Below are 18,738 nucleotides of genomic sequence, written 5' to 3'. Positions count from 1 at the left end.
TCACTCAATCCCTCATTTAGTCTGAAAAAAATGTTTAAATAGGTTTGGGTTGAGCTCACCCCAGACTAAGCCCTAGGTGTGTGAATATTAATCATTCCGGTTTGGGCGGCAATTCCCTTTCCCTTCCCTGAGGGGTAATTGGGCGGCAATTCCATGAGGATTTTGCTTGAGGGTACCCTAAGGCTAAAACGGGATTTTAACCCTGGACCCTTCGGTTATTAGTGAAGAGCTCTACCCACTAGGCTACCACGCTCAGTTTTTACTCCTGATAACATGTGTATATTCCGCAAAGTGGAGGCAGTTACGATTTAATCATTCTTCCTCTCATCGATGAATTTCATTTTGCCCAAATATTCATGTGCTCAGGTGGTGTAGTTTGCAATTGCTTCCGCGTTATGCTATGAAACACCGATGGGAGTTGAAAATTGTTGACGAATGTTTCTGTTTGTCATTGCTTTATTGGCCGTGTTAGCTAGTGCATTCCGCGATTTCTTCGCGCCATTTCACGCGATTTAACCCTCCGGGCCGACGTCATTTATGAGCGCAGCCGAAGCTCCGTTTATTGCTTATTTATTGCGGACTCCGATCGTCACAAATGGGTGCTGTTCACTGCCGTTGTAAACTGTACCCAATATTTTTACCCGCATGTTTATACGTCTCTAATTTTCTGTGCGCGACGTATGAACAGGTTTTACTATTCGAGTAGTAGTTTTAATTTTTAATGATTTGCGTCTTAATTTTAATTTTTACCAATTTGAGTGGTAGTTTTTCCATTCACTTTTTTGAGCGTTCTGCGATATTATCTCTCTGCTGATATTTACTATTCTTAAGAGCATTTTGCCCTAGGGGGTCGAGCGTTTGGCTGCTAATCCAAAGGTTGTTTGGTTCAAATCTCGGTTGAAGCCATCAAACACCTGTAAAATCCTCTGTCAGCGACCTCAGATCTCACGTAGGCTGAATCAATAACTGAGTGATGAATGGAATTTACCGGTTCATGGAGGTTATGACAAAATATCTTACACCTACAGGCTGCAGAATGAAGTGACTTCTCTTCTTTCCAAAATTTGTCCCGCATATTGTCAACGCATCCAAGACCCTTGTCCTCGTCTTTATAATGCGCATTAGTCTTCACTTTGTGGTATACATCAACGTCCTTCCGCCTATCAGTAAAACATCCGACCTCACAATTTTTATTTGTTGAATTACATTAAGTGTGCAATGTAAATCTTATTACCTTTACGCTTTCAATGTTCCCATCGCAACGCGTTTCAGTGTTTCTCGCAATCAACTTACACCCGCCATTTTTGTATGCATGAAAGGAAATATTTTCGTTTTTTATTTTATGCTCTCCAAATGAACTCCAATAGTTTTTGTGTGTACCAATCTGTCTTTCTATTTTGCTGTGTAAACGTATATTTAATTTCGGGGCGAACGCTACTTTTCTGACCATATTCATCCTTCCGTTGAATTAAATTTTTCGCCTTTCCTCTGGAAAATTATTTTTTTCCTATTTTTCTGATACACGGTTGGATCAAGTCAAGACTGGCCTTTTTTGGGCTGCGAATTATTTTGTTGGTAGCGGAAAAAAGGGAGCTTTCAAACTCCCAGCTTTGGTGGGAGTCCTGCATTCTCTCCCGCCTTCCAGATCGGCTTTGCTGGAACCTTGACATGCATGTACCGCTCGCGTACCTGAATTCACGTCGCGGCCAGTCTCTTTTAGAACGAATAAGGCGCCGCTATCGTGCTTGGGAGGCGAGTTACGGAATGGGGTAGTGCGGAGCAGGGGAGTTTGCGGAGACCGGGGAAGGGATGAGAGAAGTTGGGCCATGTACGGGTCTGTATATATTCTATGGGTCTGGGTTTGATGTCCTTCTAGAAAAATCTAGATACACGGGTTGGTAGTGTTGTCTCTCGGTAACTACTCTATTAGTTTTTTATGTAATAGGCTGGAAATAAAGGGAATTTTATTTTTAATTTTTTTAATCGCCAAAAACCCATCCATACATTGAGACTTTTTAATCTGGCTTTTTTGAATAAAGTACTGTTTTTAACGTTCGGACGGCAATATTTCCGCTTTAATCCTCATTTTTTCTAGAACTTCTCTATGAATTGAAATGAGAGTAAACGCACTGAGAGAACGGACTCCAACAAATGCATGCTCCAGAGAAAAATCTTTCTAGTGATTGTAGGATCGCCAGAAATTGTTCGTTGGTAGGGCAGAAAGAAGAAAAACTGGGATAAATTGTTTATGTTAGGAAAGACGAAGTGCTGGACGCGATGGGTGAGGAAAAGCAGCTTCTGGATGAGATGCAGAGGAGAGAGAAGGTCACCCATCGAGTACGGGGGACATTGGAATCAAGTTATAGGGTATACTGTTGGATATACGAGGAAGAGGAAGGAAGAGAATAGGATTTTTATGTGGAATGAGAGGGAGTAGGCATTATTTTGAATTGACGAGGGAAGTCTATGAATGGAATGGAGACTTCCAGAATAATTCTTAAATACTCTATGGAAACTTATAATATTTGGTAAAATTATTTAATAATGATAATAATTCCTCGCTGTTGTAGGGCCATTATTTTTGGAACAGCTTAGGCGTAAATAAAAGCCTAAAGTGGGCTAAGAGGAACGGCGAAGTACAAGATTTGGCGGGCGATGAGAGGCAACTTCTGGATGAGATGCTGAGGATGAACATGGGAGGGATTGAATGGAGTGACTACTAATAGGGTGTTTTCCTATTATTTTTTTATTGCCTAAATCGAAAGATTATTACTCCTGGAGTACGCATTTTACAATTTTAAATTTTTAAATGACGATATCTATTTTTCGCGATTAAATGGAAAGTGAAAATTTTCAAGCGCGCGAAAACGCGACGGCTAAGTATGAATGCTGGGAAAACCCCGGCGCCGCCCTGTGAGGTGACCTTGGGGCGACGCTTTGAGCGCTAATACGATGCTGGCTGCTAGCAGGTAGCAGAGTACCTTGCTAGCAGGTAGCGCTTGGCTTAAATAAGGATTATTAATACCCTATCAAACGAAGAAAACTTTCCGACCATAGGCAGTTTTAATAGTTGATTATTAAGGAATGTTTCCCTGAGCTCTGTGCCTCATGCATGCATTGGTAATCTCAGACGACGTAAAACTCATATCTACTTGTATAGAAACTTGGCCCCTGTGACGTCACGTGGAGTGGCATCGCATGGGCGCCAATCTGAACCTTTTCAAATCCGGTTAAACTTGACCGTTGCCATTCGTCTGAACTGGGATTTCTAAAACAAAATAATTTGTAAATTATCAATATACTAATGGTGGGTAACGAATCGCAATCAATGCTTTTTGTTTCCTTTGATGAAGGAAACTACCCTATTGTAAGCGCGAAGGGAAATATTTAAACCTTTATTAGCCGTTGGAAAAGAAATTAAAAAAAAAAAAACAGGCCACCAACGGCCAACGTAAAGGTTTGTCACTCCCTCTTCTGATGCGAAGACTCGGAGACACTAAAAACATAATAAGAAAGCAGAAAAGGCCACCAATCAACATGAACAAAAACTTATCCTCGTAGCGATTCTCTTCAACGGTGAATAAGTGATCGAAATGCGAACTTTCGTCGATGCCCGTCTCAGCATCTGACGAGGCGAATTAAGGGGCGCAATGAGTACAAACATTCTATACTCCGGACCGGGACAGTTAAAAACACTTTTTATAGCCGTGACGCGCTCGTTTTGTAGAAGTTAGAAAACCCTCAGTTATTATAATTATTTTTATTTTTATATTTATTTTATAATAATTGTTTAATATTCCTGTATTTGTCGCATCATTGTCCACGATGTCGAGGGAGGGAAATGAAACGACTCTCTGTGGTTGTCATAGCTCCATCTCCTTGAAACGCCGGAGAGGCTTAGCTCAAGGAAATCGTAGGTGAACGCCTCAGGAAAAAGAGGTTATCTCGTTGCGGACTCGGGGTGCGCTAAACTGCCGAAGATTGGCTCCCCGAGACGCGGTCAACTTTCCTGCTATCACTTTTGCTGCCTTCCGGCGGCGGGGAGCGCGTAATACATAAAATGGGATCCGTTTGGGGATCTCAGGAGGGATCGGAATTGCATCCACCTCCCGTCGAACATCATAAACATTCTAGAATACGTGGTTCGGATGCGTCGACTTTTTGCGGCCGGCGTTTCTTCCGAGAGTTTGTCGGGTTGAAATACTGAGGGGCGCATCGCGGGCATAGGAATTGCGCTAAACTACAGCCGCCCCTCCGAGTTCGCGGCGGAATGCATCTTCCTTTTTGTGGCCCTACGTGTCCTGCGGGGATCAACGGCCAAAGAGCTCCCGCTGTAGAAAGCAAGGGTTGAATGCGAAGTGAATTGGCGAGACGGTTACGGTCTCTTAAACACGCAAATAATGTCGCAACGAAGAAAATAATTTTTCCCTGCAAAATTATCTGTCGTGACTGTCTGGAGCTACAGAGCTGTCACGAATGATTGTAGGGAAACAGGTGGTACACTTGACGGATATGAAAAGACGGTGAGATGTCAGTAAAAATACAGTTATTTCATCCAACATATAAGTGAGCGTCTATCCAATTGGTCTATCCTAAGCAATTATTGACGTACATTAACCTAACCGTGGTCCCAAGGAACCATATTTCTGCGGACTTCGCGCCCTGCACCCCTGATTTGCCTCGTCAGGGTCAAATTCACTTTTTTCGTCCACTTCTCGCCCGCGTGTTGTTATTTCTAACCGTGAATCGTTGAAGAAGACAAAGAACGTGGAAATAATATGGAGCTGAGAATTAAACTCTGGGAAAGAAATCGATGCGGCTGCGAAATAGATCTATTTCAATACCTCGTTATCTTATGTGGGACATTTTGCTGTTATTGTTCAGCAGAAGATCAATGGTGGCATTCAGTCCACGCCAATTTTTTTAAAAAGATTGATTTATTTTTTTTATAAACCGACCTCGACATGGGTATCAAAAGTTTTTTTTAACTGTCCCATTCCGGAATCTAGCGATTTGATCGTTGGATTATTCTTCCTCGTAAGATAATCCTCTAAAATTGCTGATACAGTAATGGCTGACGCCTGGTTTCGCTATTTGGTGGGCCCTCTTCGCATCTAAAGCGTTGAGGTGTTTTTTTTATCCCCGTCCCATCCCTTCCAACCCTTTCCCTACCCCAGAGGCGTCGTCGGGCTCCTATCGCGGCGGCGCCTCTTTCCTTTTCCCTTCCCCTCCAGCCCCTCCGCGGGTGATCGGAGTATAGAATTTTTGTATTTATCTCCTTGTCAGGTGTTGAGGCGGGCATCGACGAAAGTTCCCATTTCGATCACTTATTCACTGTTGAAGAGAATCGCTACAAGGAGTAGTTTTTTGCATGTTGGATGATTGCCTTTCCTGCTTTCTTTTTTTGTTTTTACTGTCTCCGGGTCTTCGCATCAGAAGATGGAGTAACAAGCCGTTACTGTTAAATTATTCTACCGATTGAGGTAGGTAGGTTTGCATGGAGACTCACGAAGCATTCCCGCAATATCCCCTCCCCTCATGACCTTCCCTCTTCAATTCAAAATAAGGCCTATTTTGAATATAAGTAAGTTCAAAATAAGAAGAATTTAAAATTCCTATTTTCTTCCATCCTCTCCCACCGTCAGGGAGAGGATATATTAGGGCGCACGAAAAAGTGAATAGAAAAACTAAAAACTACCACTCACATTAGTAAATTTTAAAAACTGCCTCTCAAATTATTAAAAATTAAAACTGCCACTCACATTAGCATCGTTCTAGCCTCTAAAACTATTTTCACATCCCCTTTCTTAATCGGTCAAATGCTTAAAAAATAAAAAAATACTTGATATTCTGTTTACTGGTTTGCTAACTAGTGGCCGAGAAGAAGGTTACAAGGAGCATAATCATAGGTTCACTAATATTGTATGTTTTTAGGTTGCGAGGCTATGCACTATAACTTAAGAGAATGACATGCTAATGTCATTCTCATAGTTATAGTGTAGTGTCGAAGCCTGGGTCCAATCATTAAAATAATTGTGGTACACACAATATTAGTGTACCTGTGATTAAGTTGCCTGTTACACAGTTCCACTAAATATCGTCATCCTCCCCTGAGAAGGTTACAGAATAATAGTAGCGTAACTGTCTTGTCAAGTGTTCAAACATGATTATTGACGAAGGCACCCAATTCCTTCGCTTTTGCACTCGCGAAGAGAATCGCAACGAGCTGATTTCAGTGCAAGGTGAGGGAGTTCGCTGCATTCGTCCCCTATATAGAAGAAGGGTAAAGAATTATTGTAGCGTTATGTCCGGAGACATGTGTTGAAATAGGAATATTGACGAAAGTACCCGATTCTCTTACTTTTGCACCCTTGAAGAGAATCGCAACGAGGTGGGAAAAGTGCAAGATGAGATAGATCGCAGCATTCGTTCCTTATATGGAAGAAGGGTAAAGAATAATTGTAGCGTAACTGTCCCGAGACATGTTTTGAAATAGGAATATTGACTAAAGTACCCAATTCTCTCACTTTTGCACCCGTGAAGAGAATCGCAACGAGGTGAGTTTAGTTCGGGGCGTTCGCTGCATTCGTCCCCTTCTCGAGTGTCTCTCTCCCGAGGCCTCGCATGTGAAGAGCGCCGAGTGGTGGGGTTGGTTGAGTGGCGGGTGAGGGGCGGAGGGAGGAGGGGGCGTGGCGGGCGGGAGGGAGGGGAGGCGGAAGGGAGGGGGGCGGGGTCTCCTCGAGCGCGCCTCGCCCACAGTAGGCGTCCGCCCGACTCCGAGAACGAACGTACCCAGCCGCTCCTCACTCTCTCGCCGCGTCGTCTCGTTCCCGCCCTCCCCCGCTTACCCTCGCGGCCCTACGCGGGGGGGTCGTGTGCACCCCCTCTACAATTCCCCTCTAGCCTCGGAAACACGGCCGACGAGGTGTTCCATCTCGTGTGCAGGCGCACCTTCCAAGTGGCGGCGTCTCCGCGCGAGAGATCCGTTGGCGGGATTCATGTCTCCTCGAGAAGATCTCCTGGGAAGGACACACTGCCGCGGAGGAAATTTTAACTGGTGTTCCCGCCCGGCCTGGTGCCCGGGCGCCTTGGTGTTGCGTTGGTGCCAGGCTTAAGAAGAGTGCGCGTCTCCTAGGAAGGAGCTACTGGGCCTTCCAACTGCACTTCTTTCCGGAAGCGGCCTGAGTGTTGATTCTCGCACGGGCAGTTACGTGAGCTTTGACAGTGGTGATCCCTACTCACTCGCTATCTATGGATCTTGGACATTATCATGGGTCTTGATGACAAGATTTGGCAGACAGTGTTTGTTTCCTCCTAGCCTGTCTTTATGAGCTCAATTTTCCTCGGTTCAGAACCCGTGAACCACAACTGGTGGTAAATTCATCCATTTCGGCAAGGTCTTTTTTGAGGCCATTCGCGGACTGACAACGATTGATGAGCCTTCGTCTGGAATACATGTGGAGCCTCGCACAACTGTATTCCGTTTCCGCAAGGCTTGCCTAGCCGTGATTGCTTCTTTGCATAAACACTCTAGTCACAAATTGAGTTGCCGTTGTGAAGTATACGTTGACATTTGTGTGAAATCCATATCATAACTCTTTGGCTGAATTTCTTCGTGTGCTACTTGTTTGGAATTCTTCGGGCTGGTGTGAACTGCACCTTTGAAATCAAGTTATTCTGCCACCAGGAAGCAGTTGTGATTTTCTCCGTGAAAAACAAAACGTCTGATTTGGGAGTGACCGCCCCGTTATAAATTGGTCATCCAATTTTTCCAGTTATCCGGTGTCCTGACGTGATTTACCTTTTCTTTCCTCAGCAATTTGATGACGTTCCATTGTTACCTAAATTATCCACGAGCTGAGCTACGTGTTTATCTTACATCTGGTTGCGTGGTTGGTGGTTGGAAAAACATTCATTCAATTACACCTTGCTTATTTCCCGCGCGCTGTAGCTTGGTCCCCACTTTCGCGGAGCTGTCCCTGAAAGATAATTTGACGAGAGGTCTTTAGTCTCTTCGTTCTCCCTGCTGAGAATCCCTCTTTCACTGCGCCGCGAGGGGAATTTTTAAACGCAACCATTTTGAGGGAAATGAGAAGGAGGCCGTGGCAGACGTGACTCGCTCAAACGGTTCCTTTGGCCTTCATGAGGAGGCGCACCTTCTCATGCATCGGCACCTGGGGTTTTTCACCCCTTTATCCCATTAAGGGTTTTTCTCGGAGCGTGAGTCGACGCCCTCTGCTGTTCCCAATCCCCGTTCCGCACCACGAAGGCCTCGCTCCCTCCACCGTCTTTATTATGTGCTTTCACTCTCCACCGCAAGTCTTAAAAGCTGCTTCCCACTTGAAGCGTCGCCTTGCATTTTAGTTATCCTCAACCCTTCGCTTCCTCAAAGAAAGGGCCCGTCCCTGTTTGTATCATCTTCACGTCGACACTTCCAAGCGAGAGAAAGCCCCATTTTCACGCCGATCTCTCTACATACACCTTATGCCTTAGAGAATATTTTCCCCCCTTTATCGTATTTTTATTTTCCCGCACGCTTCGAACTGTGCGCTTCCCTTTTCACGCACGCGTGTGCCGTGCGCTGCTCCTTTAATTCATCCGACACGCGCACGCCGCTTTAAAGCGGTTTTACCTCTTCCCCTGCGTGTCTGCCTCTGCGGTGCTGGCGGTGTTTCCCCACATCGCCTTCGCTATTATCCCTCCCTCTTTCCGCCTCTGTCCTTCCTCCCCGCGACCGTTCGGGCTCCTCGCCTGATACAACAACGCACACCGCGGAATATATATGGGGGTATCCCTTCTTCCTCTTGCGGAAACTTTCTCGGGGGGCTGTTTTTAAGATTCCTCCCTTCGCCTATTCGCCCCGCGATACGATTTTCCCAATCTCAAGCCGCACAAAAGGGTTTGTATCCTTCCTCTCCTTTGCCTTATCTTCACCGCGATCACCCATCCCAACCGAACCGCGTTTTTTTTCCTCCTTCAATCCTTCCTCCCTCTCACCTCCCCCACCTTTCGTCTTCCCGACTCCATTTCCCCTCCATCCACACGCACCGCCAACATAGACCCCGGTCTAACCTCCATATCCCCCCTCTCGTTTTCCCCAAGCCCAAATATATATACCTAAAGCCCTTCTCCGAACCGGAGCGACCCGCTTCCATTTGCCGACTTTGGGGAAAAGTTTTTCCAACTCGTTTTCCAGAGCGGGGTTAACGATCGTAATCACCGGGATATAATCCTTCGCCATCGACGGGGAAAGTCAAGCCCCGAATTTCTTCCTCTTTATATCTTATCAAACTCTCTCTCTCTCTTTCATTCCTCTCCAAGCATACACATTTTCTTTCCCACATTAGTTGGTCCCCTCCCATCTTTACACAAGTTTTCCTTGATAGCAGGGCACCTTTTTCTCTGTTTTCTCTCGTAACATCGTGCGTCGTTTTTGAGTCTTAAGAGGGAGCGTGGTGAGGAACTTTTTTCCGCGAATCGAGGTGTTTTTCAAAAACGCTAAAGGAGTACTTTTCCCATCTCTCTTCTATCGGACTGTCTCTTTTTAACAGTTTTCTTCGCCATCGTTAATTTAGGCGAGGCGAGAGTTTTCTTCCGACGCGAAATAGCACCCTTTTTCCCAATAAACCGATAAAATTCTCCGTGCACCGTTCTTTCTACTCGCGGGCGTATAAGCATCCGCGTCGCTAAACGTCGTCCCTCTTTCCAAACCTCTTCGCTCCTACCTTGTTCAATTCTTCCCCTCTCCTCTTCTTCCTTGTCAAGTGCCACCACCGGCGTCTCTCGCAGTCTTCCCATATTCCTTTTTTTTGCCCCCCCCCCCCCCCCAACCCACTTGAAGGCTTCCTTTTCTCTTCTTCCTCTTTCTCCCTCTGTTTACTTCTTTAAATATTCAATCTCCCTTATTTCGCTCGCTTTCCCTTTACTTCCCCGTAACATCTCCTCTCCTGCCGGCAACGGCGTGCCGACACGCTTTGCTCCTAGCAATAATACCGCGTTCCTTTCCTCTGTGTCTCACTCACCTCCTCTCATTTATTCCTTGCCTCATATCCGTGCCAAGTATTCAGAAATAAAAGTCTCGCTCTGCTCGCTCATGCCTTTCGGAAAGTGAAAGGGGTTTCGTTTTGATGGATATTTTAATATAAAACTCGTGTACGTGTCCCGCAAGGCATCTTTCCATCCCTCAAACGATTGTCGAGTGTTGAGGATCCGTCGGTCCGACAGTTTATTCTTTTTTTAACTTTATTCCGTGACTTATAGTTTTCCCTACTTTCCCGAGTTTTTCTCGTGTCCAAATCTCTCTCTCCCCGTACGCCTTCGTCCACTACTTTCTTCCTCTTCTCTTGTGTCTTCTCACTGTCTCATTCGTTTTCCTCCATTTCTTCCCTATCTTTCTCCAGTTTCCTTCACGAGTCCCTCTCTCTTCTCTGCACCACCCTTATTCCCCAAGGGTCGTTCCTAGGTCCCTTCTCGTTTTCTCCGCGGTCTAAGTGGAGCCTAAAGCGGTCGCCCTTTTTTGCATCTCCCCGTGGCCTTTCTTGTGAGGCCGAGCGAGGATTAGCGAAGGAACGCTCTCTCCCGCGTCATCTTCCTCCTCCTCCGCCGTCTTTCTCGTACACTTTCTCTCCGCCAATCTTCCTCTCTTTTCTTCTTCCTATAATCCGCCACTCTGGTCCTCTTTGCTCCTTCTGAATTCTTGAATTTTGCCTCAACATCTTGCCTCTCCTACCAAAGACAGCATCTCCTTCCTTCTTTTCGGCATCTGCTTCCCATCCGCGACATATCCCACTCCCCCCGCTCGTTCATTTTTTTTTGCTCTGCCACCCTTGAAGGTTACTTTTTCTCCCTCCAAGTTTTTCAGCCAATTGAGCTCTCTGCTGTATAATATTCTCTCAACTCGCTTTCATTCTCCTTTAAATCTTATTCGTCTTACTTCCTTCTCCATCCCGTGCATAAATTCTCCTTCAAACCCAACCGCTCCTTCCCTTGTTACAAGTAGCTCCGTTAAATAAGGTATTTCTTTTTGCCATTCTTGGCCTCTTAATTGTCTTTGACCAAGCATTGTTGTAATTCCACTCTCTGTGTTTATCCCGTGTTTCATTCCCTGCTGCGTATTTGTTTTTTTTCGCCGTCCGACGTAAATACATTTCCCGCCCTCACTATATTCGTTCCAGCGTACTTCTACTCTTGCGGGACAGCCCTCCTTTTGCCGAGTACGCGACGGTAGCAATCCGATTCCTCCCGCCCAAGACAACCCCCTCCTCACGTATTTTTTCCCCTCCGCAGAGAAACCAGTCCTCCCTCCACTCAGTCGCGCAACGACTGAGTCGAGAATTCCTATTCCGTCTTCGCTCCGTGTGTCTCTCGTTTTGGCGTTTCTCGTCGTCATAGCGACGGATATCCTCTCTGTGTCGTCCCCGCTATTCCTTTGTCTCACACCGCTCGCTCCTACTCCTCCTCCTCCCTAACGCTGCACAATCCCTCTCCACCCTTCTTCTTCCCTTCCTCTCCCGCGGTACCGTTCGTCCCTCGCCGAGTTCATCGGCGTCTCGGCCACTTACTCCTCCGGATGACGTCCTAAGGGTCGATTCATTCCCACTGTGCGTCTGCCCACAAACTCTCTTCAACGTTTTGGCGGAAGAGTTTGCCCTCTTTAAATTAGGTGAGCGCATTCTTAATACGGTATTCTCGTTGTCTAATTCCTTAAACCCTTCTATCTGAGAGCCTTTTTGCTAGTTTGACCCTCCTACAAGAAAACGCCAGATATTCTTAAGTTTATTTTTTCTCGTTAGTATCTTTTGGTGATACCGCCACACTACTCCTCTACCGGGGTGCTATCTCGTAAGTGAAATATATTGTGTCATTTAAATAATTCTCCACGGGAAACTTCTGGGAACAAACATCCTTACTTATTTTTACCTCTTTCTTGGTCCCAACATTCCAACTTGATACGAGACTTTCTCCCGATTCCTACCATATCTCCCAGATTAAGGAAATTTCCTTTGGGTTCTCCATATTTTATCTTCCTCGCCGCTCTCTAGCGTAATTGAAGTTGTTAAACAGAGTAAGTTGATTCGTCCGCATTTAATTTAAGGGAATTTCCTTTGAGATTTTCCACCTGTTCCGTGTATCCACGCGTTCTTTCGGATAATTGAACGCGTCCACCCAAAGGGAGGGATCCTTGCATAATTTTTCATCCTCTTTCTCAATCTCGGAATTGAGTAAACGTTTCGCTCGCTTTCTTCCTCGTGTTCTTTACCCTCCGAGACCGACTCGTCTCTTCCTCCCTCCATCGTCGCTCATACCTCATCCATACTATATCTCCCCAATTCCGCTTCACTTCGTTTCATCTTTATCCTCCTCCGTCGGATGATTCGCGCGCTCAAGGGGCGGGGATCCACTCGTGCGTGAACTCCGCTCGTCATTTCCCGTTCTTGTGTCTTCTTTTTCCGCGGACAGTCCCCGCTCTCCTTCCCGCCGATCATACTCCCGTCCTCCGCCCGAAGAGCCGTCACTCCGCCACTGCCTACCTGCCGCTACCCAGTCAGAGATATAAGTATATTGCTCTTTCCTCTTCCTAATCTCATTTGCGAAAGGTTCACCTCCTTTATCAACATATCATAAAAATCTCTGAAGGCTATATTCTGGCCAATAAAAGTGCGCGAATCCACATCGTAATTCCCCATTCTAACAAAATCTTTGTGAGGAAATTCGTAATATTTCCGGTCCTCCTTTCTCTACGGTCCCACTCTGATTCTTCTAACACGGTCGTTTTATTTTAAAGAAGCACATTGTGTGGTTCTTGCGTCTTTTTATTTTCCCTCACCATAGTTTGAATATTAATTTTTCTGTCCCTGGATCACTTTGTTAATGTTTAGTGGTTTTACTGTGCTTCGACTGAAAATACGTCTTCATCATTCCCATAAGGTGTCTTTTTATTGTCAGCTAAGGTAGAATAACCCCCCAATCGTACAAATCCTTTCAAGCCCCTATTTACTTCGTTTCCTTTTGCAAGCGATTCCTCGGTTTGCTCTTTGTAGTGTGTCCTAGGGATATTGCTACTTGAGTTCTCTTCGGCTGATAAGTGCTACGGGCCACACGTGTCACTCCCAATCCTCGTCACTCTTTCCCGCCCGTCTCCTCAGCTGCGTGTGATCAGCCCGGAACGAGTGCGCCCCGAAATCTTTTCCGACGTCTTCACATCGTCCTCCCATCGCACGGGCGTCAAGAAAACGAACTATTTCTGATCTCCAGAGCAAGAGCAGCGGATTTCTGCACCGTCTCCGTTACGTGTGTGCTCGGCAGTGTTGTGTGTTTGTGTACAAATTTGATGCAGAAAAACGTCTTTGACGGATAGGATTGTGACAAATATTTGTTTTCCCCGTCGAAAGGTTGTCTTACTCTTCGGGAAAATCTTCCACCAGCCTGTTGATTGTTGTTATAAGTAGCCATCTAGGGTGATATTACCTGGTTTTACCCGACCTTGTGCACCGTTTTCTCAAGAATCCGCTTACGAAAGGCGATCGGGAAAGGTTAATGCACGGCGAAGCCCAATAAATTTGAATAGCTAGAGAAGAAAGAGCCGACAAAGTTCTTTGAAGCTGAATTTTTCTCGTCTCTCAAGCCCCAAAGTGAATTGATCGCCCTTTTTATGTGGCAATTATCAAGAGAACGAGATTATATATAGAGCTCAAAGCGTCAAATTGGGCTGTATTTCAGTGACCCTTCTTCGAAAGAAATATCAAACGACTCTCGACGTGTGAGATATTTGTGATTTCTTCGAGTGTTCAAGCGTGAATAGCTTGATAAAAATCCTGCAGCAGCTCCTTGAGGAGAGGAGTTGTGCTCACTCCTGTCATAAATTCCTCGTTTTTTGTGTGCTGTGCGGAAGGAGTGAAGCGCCGTTGGGTGTCTTCCCTCCGTGGGTGAATTCGTTGCATCTGAAGAGCGCAAGACAGCGTCCAAGACGGAATCTCCAAGGCATAGGCGCGCGGTCGAAGAAGAGGGAGTCATGGCTAACCAGATCGCAGAGGTGGGTCACTTGTCAGTGGTCTTTGTTTTTCACTTTTGCGTGATTATAGATGACTTTTTAGCGAGGACTTCGTAGAACAAGTTAAATTTATGGATATTGAAATGAAAGTTAATTGCACTTTTCCACAATTATTTTAATTCGTACGCTGCGTTTCGACTCACAGAGCCGTCATCTGGTTAATAATTGGAACTTTAACATCGTCTTCAACCAGAAGTGCCAAAAAATATACCCTATAAACGTGATGTTCATATATAATGCAGTATCTTGTATCATATGGCTCTGTGAGCCGAAACGCGTCCCACGAATTAAATTATTGTGGGAAAATGCTTCTACCTTTCATCTCAATCTGTCGAACGTTCACCATATCGCGCCGGAATCAGTTGAACTTATGCTTGTAGAGTCGTTACTCGATTACTATTCTGTTTCTTTGCTTTGTGATGAGTTCTTACGTTTCAATGAGTGAACGTTCTACGTATTTGTTGCACCTGAGCGAAATAATTCCACAAGGCCGGGAGCTATTGCGTGTTTGTGTCTTCTTTTGTCCATTTTCAAATTTTTTTATTTCTCTCTCCCTTTTACAGAACATTTTTTAGACCGTATTTCAATCAATTCTTTGTATTTTCGTACCCAATACTTTTATTTTAATCATTCACTTCCTTGACCACGAATGAGTGCGGCCTTGGGGAATTATTTCACTCCAATGAGTTCATACCACTCTAAATCAAAGTCCCCCGAGACAGTAAGTAAGCTGCTCCAACGCCAGCCGATATCCAGGGAGTTTGTGGGTTCAGGTCTAAGAAAGGGGATATACTTCAGAAATTATAATGTGTACTCTAAGTATTGTTCTTGTGACCTGAATTTATTCTGATCCTTCATTGTCAGTGAAAAAATTAATTCTCATGCTAATGATTTTGGACTAATCTCTTGTATCTTTTCGTATCCATGCGAGCTCGATGTGTTGTGGTATCTAGTTGTCACGTGAGAAGACGTGTATTCCCTCTTGATAATTAATTAATTCTCCTAGGGAATGGGTAATGAAGAGGAAGATAGCAGCTTTTACTGATAAATTATGGACAAGATGTGCCATGTGCCAAAATAAGTATAACAAGAAAAAATAAGTTTTTGGTAACTTTTGAGTCCTTGCATTCATGTGATCATGCCTTAACTCGGTGGATGATGAATGAGTTAAACTATTCCACGTGTGACTGGTTGGAACATTCTTTCGATATAATAACAATATATTTGTTCTTGATCGAAGCATATAATTTTATTGGATATATAGCGTGTAGATATGGCATATGATGAGTTTTCACTTTGGTGTAATATGTTGTACTTCGCTAGCAGGACCCGAATTTTGGATGTCCGAATATGGTCGTCAGATGAAAAATACAGTTCTGTCCTACAATATCAGTGGGAAATTTAAAATCTGAGGGGGAGGGGGTCGGTAAAGAAAAAGAGAGGGTCATGACGGATTTTGGCTTCTACATTGGATGATTGTCTTCATCAAGCCGTGTCTCAAGATGTGACTTATCAGGTTGTTTCGTCTTCTTGTTAAGGTTTTCATAAGGCTTCACTTCTCTCCAATTCTTCCTAGGACTTCCTCATTACTTTCCGGCCAATCCATTCGCTTTTCATCATTCTTTTTGTTGATTAGTCGGTAGAATTTGGATCTCGTGCTATTAATGGTGTGGTTTTTTCCAATACATTTTTTATTTGTCTGCCGTTGAGAACGTCCATTTGATAGCTGAGCAATGCCGTCCCTTTGGAATATAGGTGTGTAGGTCAGAGACAAGATGAAAGATTGAGGGCAGATATATGAGTTTTGAGTGTTCCATTCGATGGCGTTAGGGAGAATGGTGGCGGGCGTTATTGGGTGTGAAAAGCCATCATTACATTTCCGCCCGTCCCAGTAATCTCTTCAGCTTTGTCAAGTGGGCTTAGAGGCGAAGGAATGGACGTGAAAGAAAGAAAGATTTTTGAAGGAGGAGATTAAGGCCCTCACGAGGCTGGACCGACGCTCTCCTCCTAATATTCTCTCTAGTCATTCCCTCCGAATTCCGATCAATTTCCTTCCTCACTGTCATCCAGCGAACGAACGGTCTCCTTTCGACTATGGATGGATGTCCGGAGATCTTGAAGGAGGCGTCGCTGCTGCGTCTTGGGGTAATCCTCGCCTTATCACTGACGTTCCCCTCATTACCCTGAGAGAGATTGCACGCCTTAACGATAATAAAGTTTTGTGAAAGGTTGAGAAGAAATAGCATCTTTTTACTTGCATTTATAAGAATTTTAGAGGTATACTCATTTTTAATGGGCTTTTTTTGGACATATTATTAAAATAAGACATTGCAATATTTCCACTGAGTTTTATTATTAGACAACGCGTTTCGTCGTTACAAACGACATTATCAAGTGTGGCAAGTCTTAAAGAGTTCCTCCTTATATATACCTTGGTGCTTGAAGGGAGGGGGTAAGGTGTAGGATGGGGTTTGGGTGACGAGAAGTGAGGATATTGAAGGCTGTGGGGGGGGGGAGGGGGGAAGGGTCGTGTTTTAGGGTCTCGAAGAGAGGCAGGGTTGGGGGGAGAAAAGAAAGGTTCCAGGATGGGTGAGGGTACCACGCACGCCTTCACCGTCTTCTTTCGCGTTGTGGTCGTCCGGATGGAGTCCTCGTCGAGATGATCTTCTTCTCCTGGGTAGTTTACCCCGTGCCCTTCTTCTATTGTTCTTCTATAGTGTGAAACGGGGGGGGGGGGGGGTTGCTGTGTAGAAAGGGTTTTTACATGATTTAAAAAACCTTTGGATACTAACGAATTTTTGGACATGATTATCTGCCAATTTTCCGTATATATTCACCCGGGTCTGTTCCCCTTCCCACGTTGAATTTCGTTCTTCAGTGCTGCACATACCATATTCTATCCTTGTGCGCTGTTGGCCTCTTCTACATTATTCGCTTGCCCAATATCCTTACCCTTTCCCCTAAGGTGAGTTATAAATTCGACCGTGGAATGTTTCATCCTCATCATCATTAGTTAACTTCCCTGAAGAAAAAATCATTCGCCTTGACCAGGATTCTGGTCAAGGCGAATTAATGTTTCGCACTACTTGTGCATTGCGGGTGACTCCCGTAAAAGTTAACACCGCGGCTAGTCCCGGTATTCTTAAACATCCCTAAGATTGGTTTGAAGATTGGCTCCATTCCCCTTTTTCCTATTGGTTAGCCTTTTCATAGAGACCTATTTCTTCTCTTTTGCATCATTTATAACGTATCCTATATAACTCATTCGGGATTGCCCTTCTTCCCTTCCTCCGGTCCTCCTACGATCGTTTTTATCAGGCCATCTTGTATGATAATGTGGCCAATTAAGTTGTCTAGTCTTCTCCTTCTAGGTTTTTTTGAAAGACTTCTCTTTTCTCCCCCTCTCAGCACTTTCTCATTACTTGGCTCGGTCGATCCATTTTATCTTCATCATTCTTCTGTAGCACCACATTTCGAACGCATCGACTCATGACTTCTCCGCTGTGGAATGTCTGTAGATCATGAATAAATGCTATCAACGCTCTTTGTTATTCTTGACAGGAGGCACCAATCAACAGGGACGAGTCATTTGTGAGCACAGTTTTTTAACGTTTACGCATAAGGAGTGAAGATACTCGTTGACATTTAGCCGAACAATTTCTATTCATGCGAATGACAAACGTGTTGAATCGGGGGTAAAATGTGTTACCTAGCACACATTTCCTCAGATTCAACACTTTCCACTTTCTCAATTACGGGAGTCGATTCTGTTTCCATAAAGTTAGGTTCGAAGATATGTTTTGTTAGCTCTTTTTCTCCAGCTCCAGAATTGGAAGAATGTGTTACTTCCATGTTGACCTCATGCTTTAGGCCTGATCTCTTCGGCAATAGATTTCAAAGGGAATGAGTTTCAAATTCTGAATTTCTCTATCGTGATTCTAGCTTAGGTTTTGATGAGAGGGTCTCATCCTGATAAAATAGTAGTACCTTACCTTAACCCTTTATAACCCAATCTTGCTTCTAAGCAACACCAAAAATGTTTAAACTTTCAGCTCTTTCCAGGAGATATCTTAACTACCTATTATTTTGTAGAGTAAATTTTAATGACGAAATATTTAGCTGCCAGTATCATTATCATTGAGTGTAAAATTTTCAAGATTTCAAAATGAAAAATTTTGAAATTTGAATTTTCCCAGAATCAGCTCTGGGTTATAAAGGGTTAAGCCAGCGTCTATTTCCTCGCCTACACCTCTGGAAATCCTCACCGATGACCATCGTGGCATCTCTGTCAACGTTTCGGGGCCAACGCGTAGATCGTTGCTGTGAGAGAATGCGCTATGGCGCCATTCGCTTGGCCGCAGGCTTATTGCTTGCCCGAGGGTCTGAATGCGTCTGATTTAGCTCGTATATCTCCGCCTGTGAACGCGGTCTTCTAAGTGAACATCTATGATGCAGAATTGATGTTGTATCTTCGAAGCCGGCCTTTGTTTGTGGTCACAAAAATTTCCATCGAAGTGATGCGTATTTGATTTGATGGGCTTCTGAATATTTCCGTGAATTGATATTTTTTCTCTTTGTGTCTCTTAGTTGGTAAATGTAAACTAAATCCTGTGCGTTACGCAAAAAATAACTCATCATGTGATAATTATAATGACGATATGGCATCATTAACTATATTCTAATTGTGT

The 18,738-nt window shown here is 44.5% G+C and overlaps 1 protein-coding gene across 2 annotated transcripts in view; it reads left to right on the top strand.

The window, feature by feature from the left end:
• LOC124158516 (transmembrane protein 47) overlaps positions 1-18,738 on the top strand; it is a 573,372-nt gene that overhangs the window by 137,683 nt on the left and 416,951 nt on the right. The window contains exon 1 of one of the 2 annotated variants that reach the window (XM_046533643.1): positions 9,876-14,032. The exons of the other annotated variant lie outside the window; for it this stretch is intronic. Coding sequence (XP_046389599.1) covers positions 14,012-14,032 — 21 coding nt within the window. The 5' untranslated portion in view covers positions 9,876-14,011. Of the gene's footprint in view, positions 1-9,875; positions 14,033-18,738 lie in introns of those variants that run through there. 2 annotated transcript variants of the gene reach the window in all.

The sequence above is a fragment of the Ischnura elegans genome, chromosome 5 (genome assembly GCF_921293095.1).
Source record: "Ischnura elegans chromosome 5, ioIscEleg1.1, whole genome shotgun sequence".
NCBI classification, from domain to species: domain Eukaryota; kingdom Metazoa; phylum Arthropoda; class Insecta; order Odonata; family Coenagrionidae; genus Ischnura; species Ischnura elegans.
The sequence above is the reverse complement of the archived record's forward strand: the minus strand, read 5'-3'. Positions and strand labels throughout refer to the sequence as shown.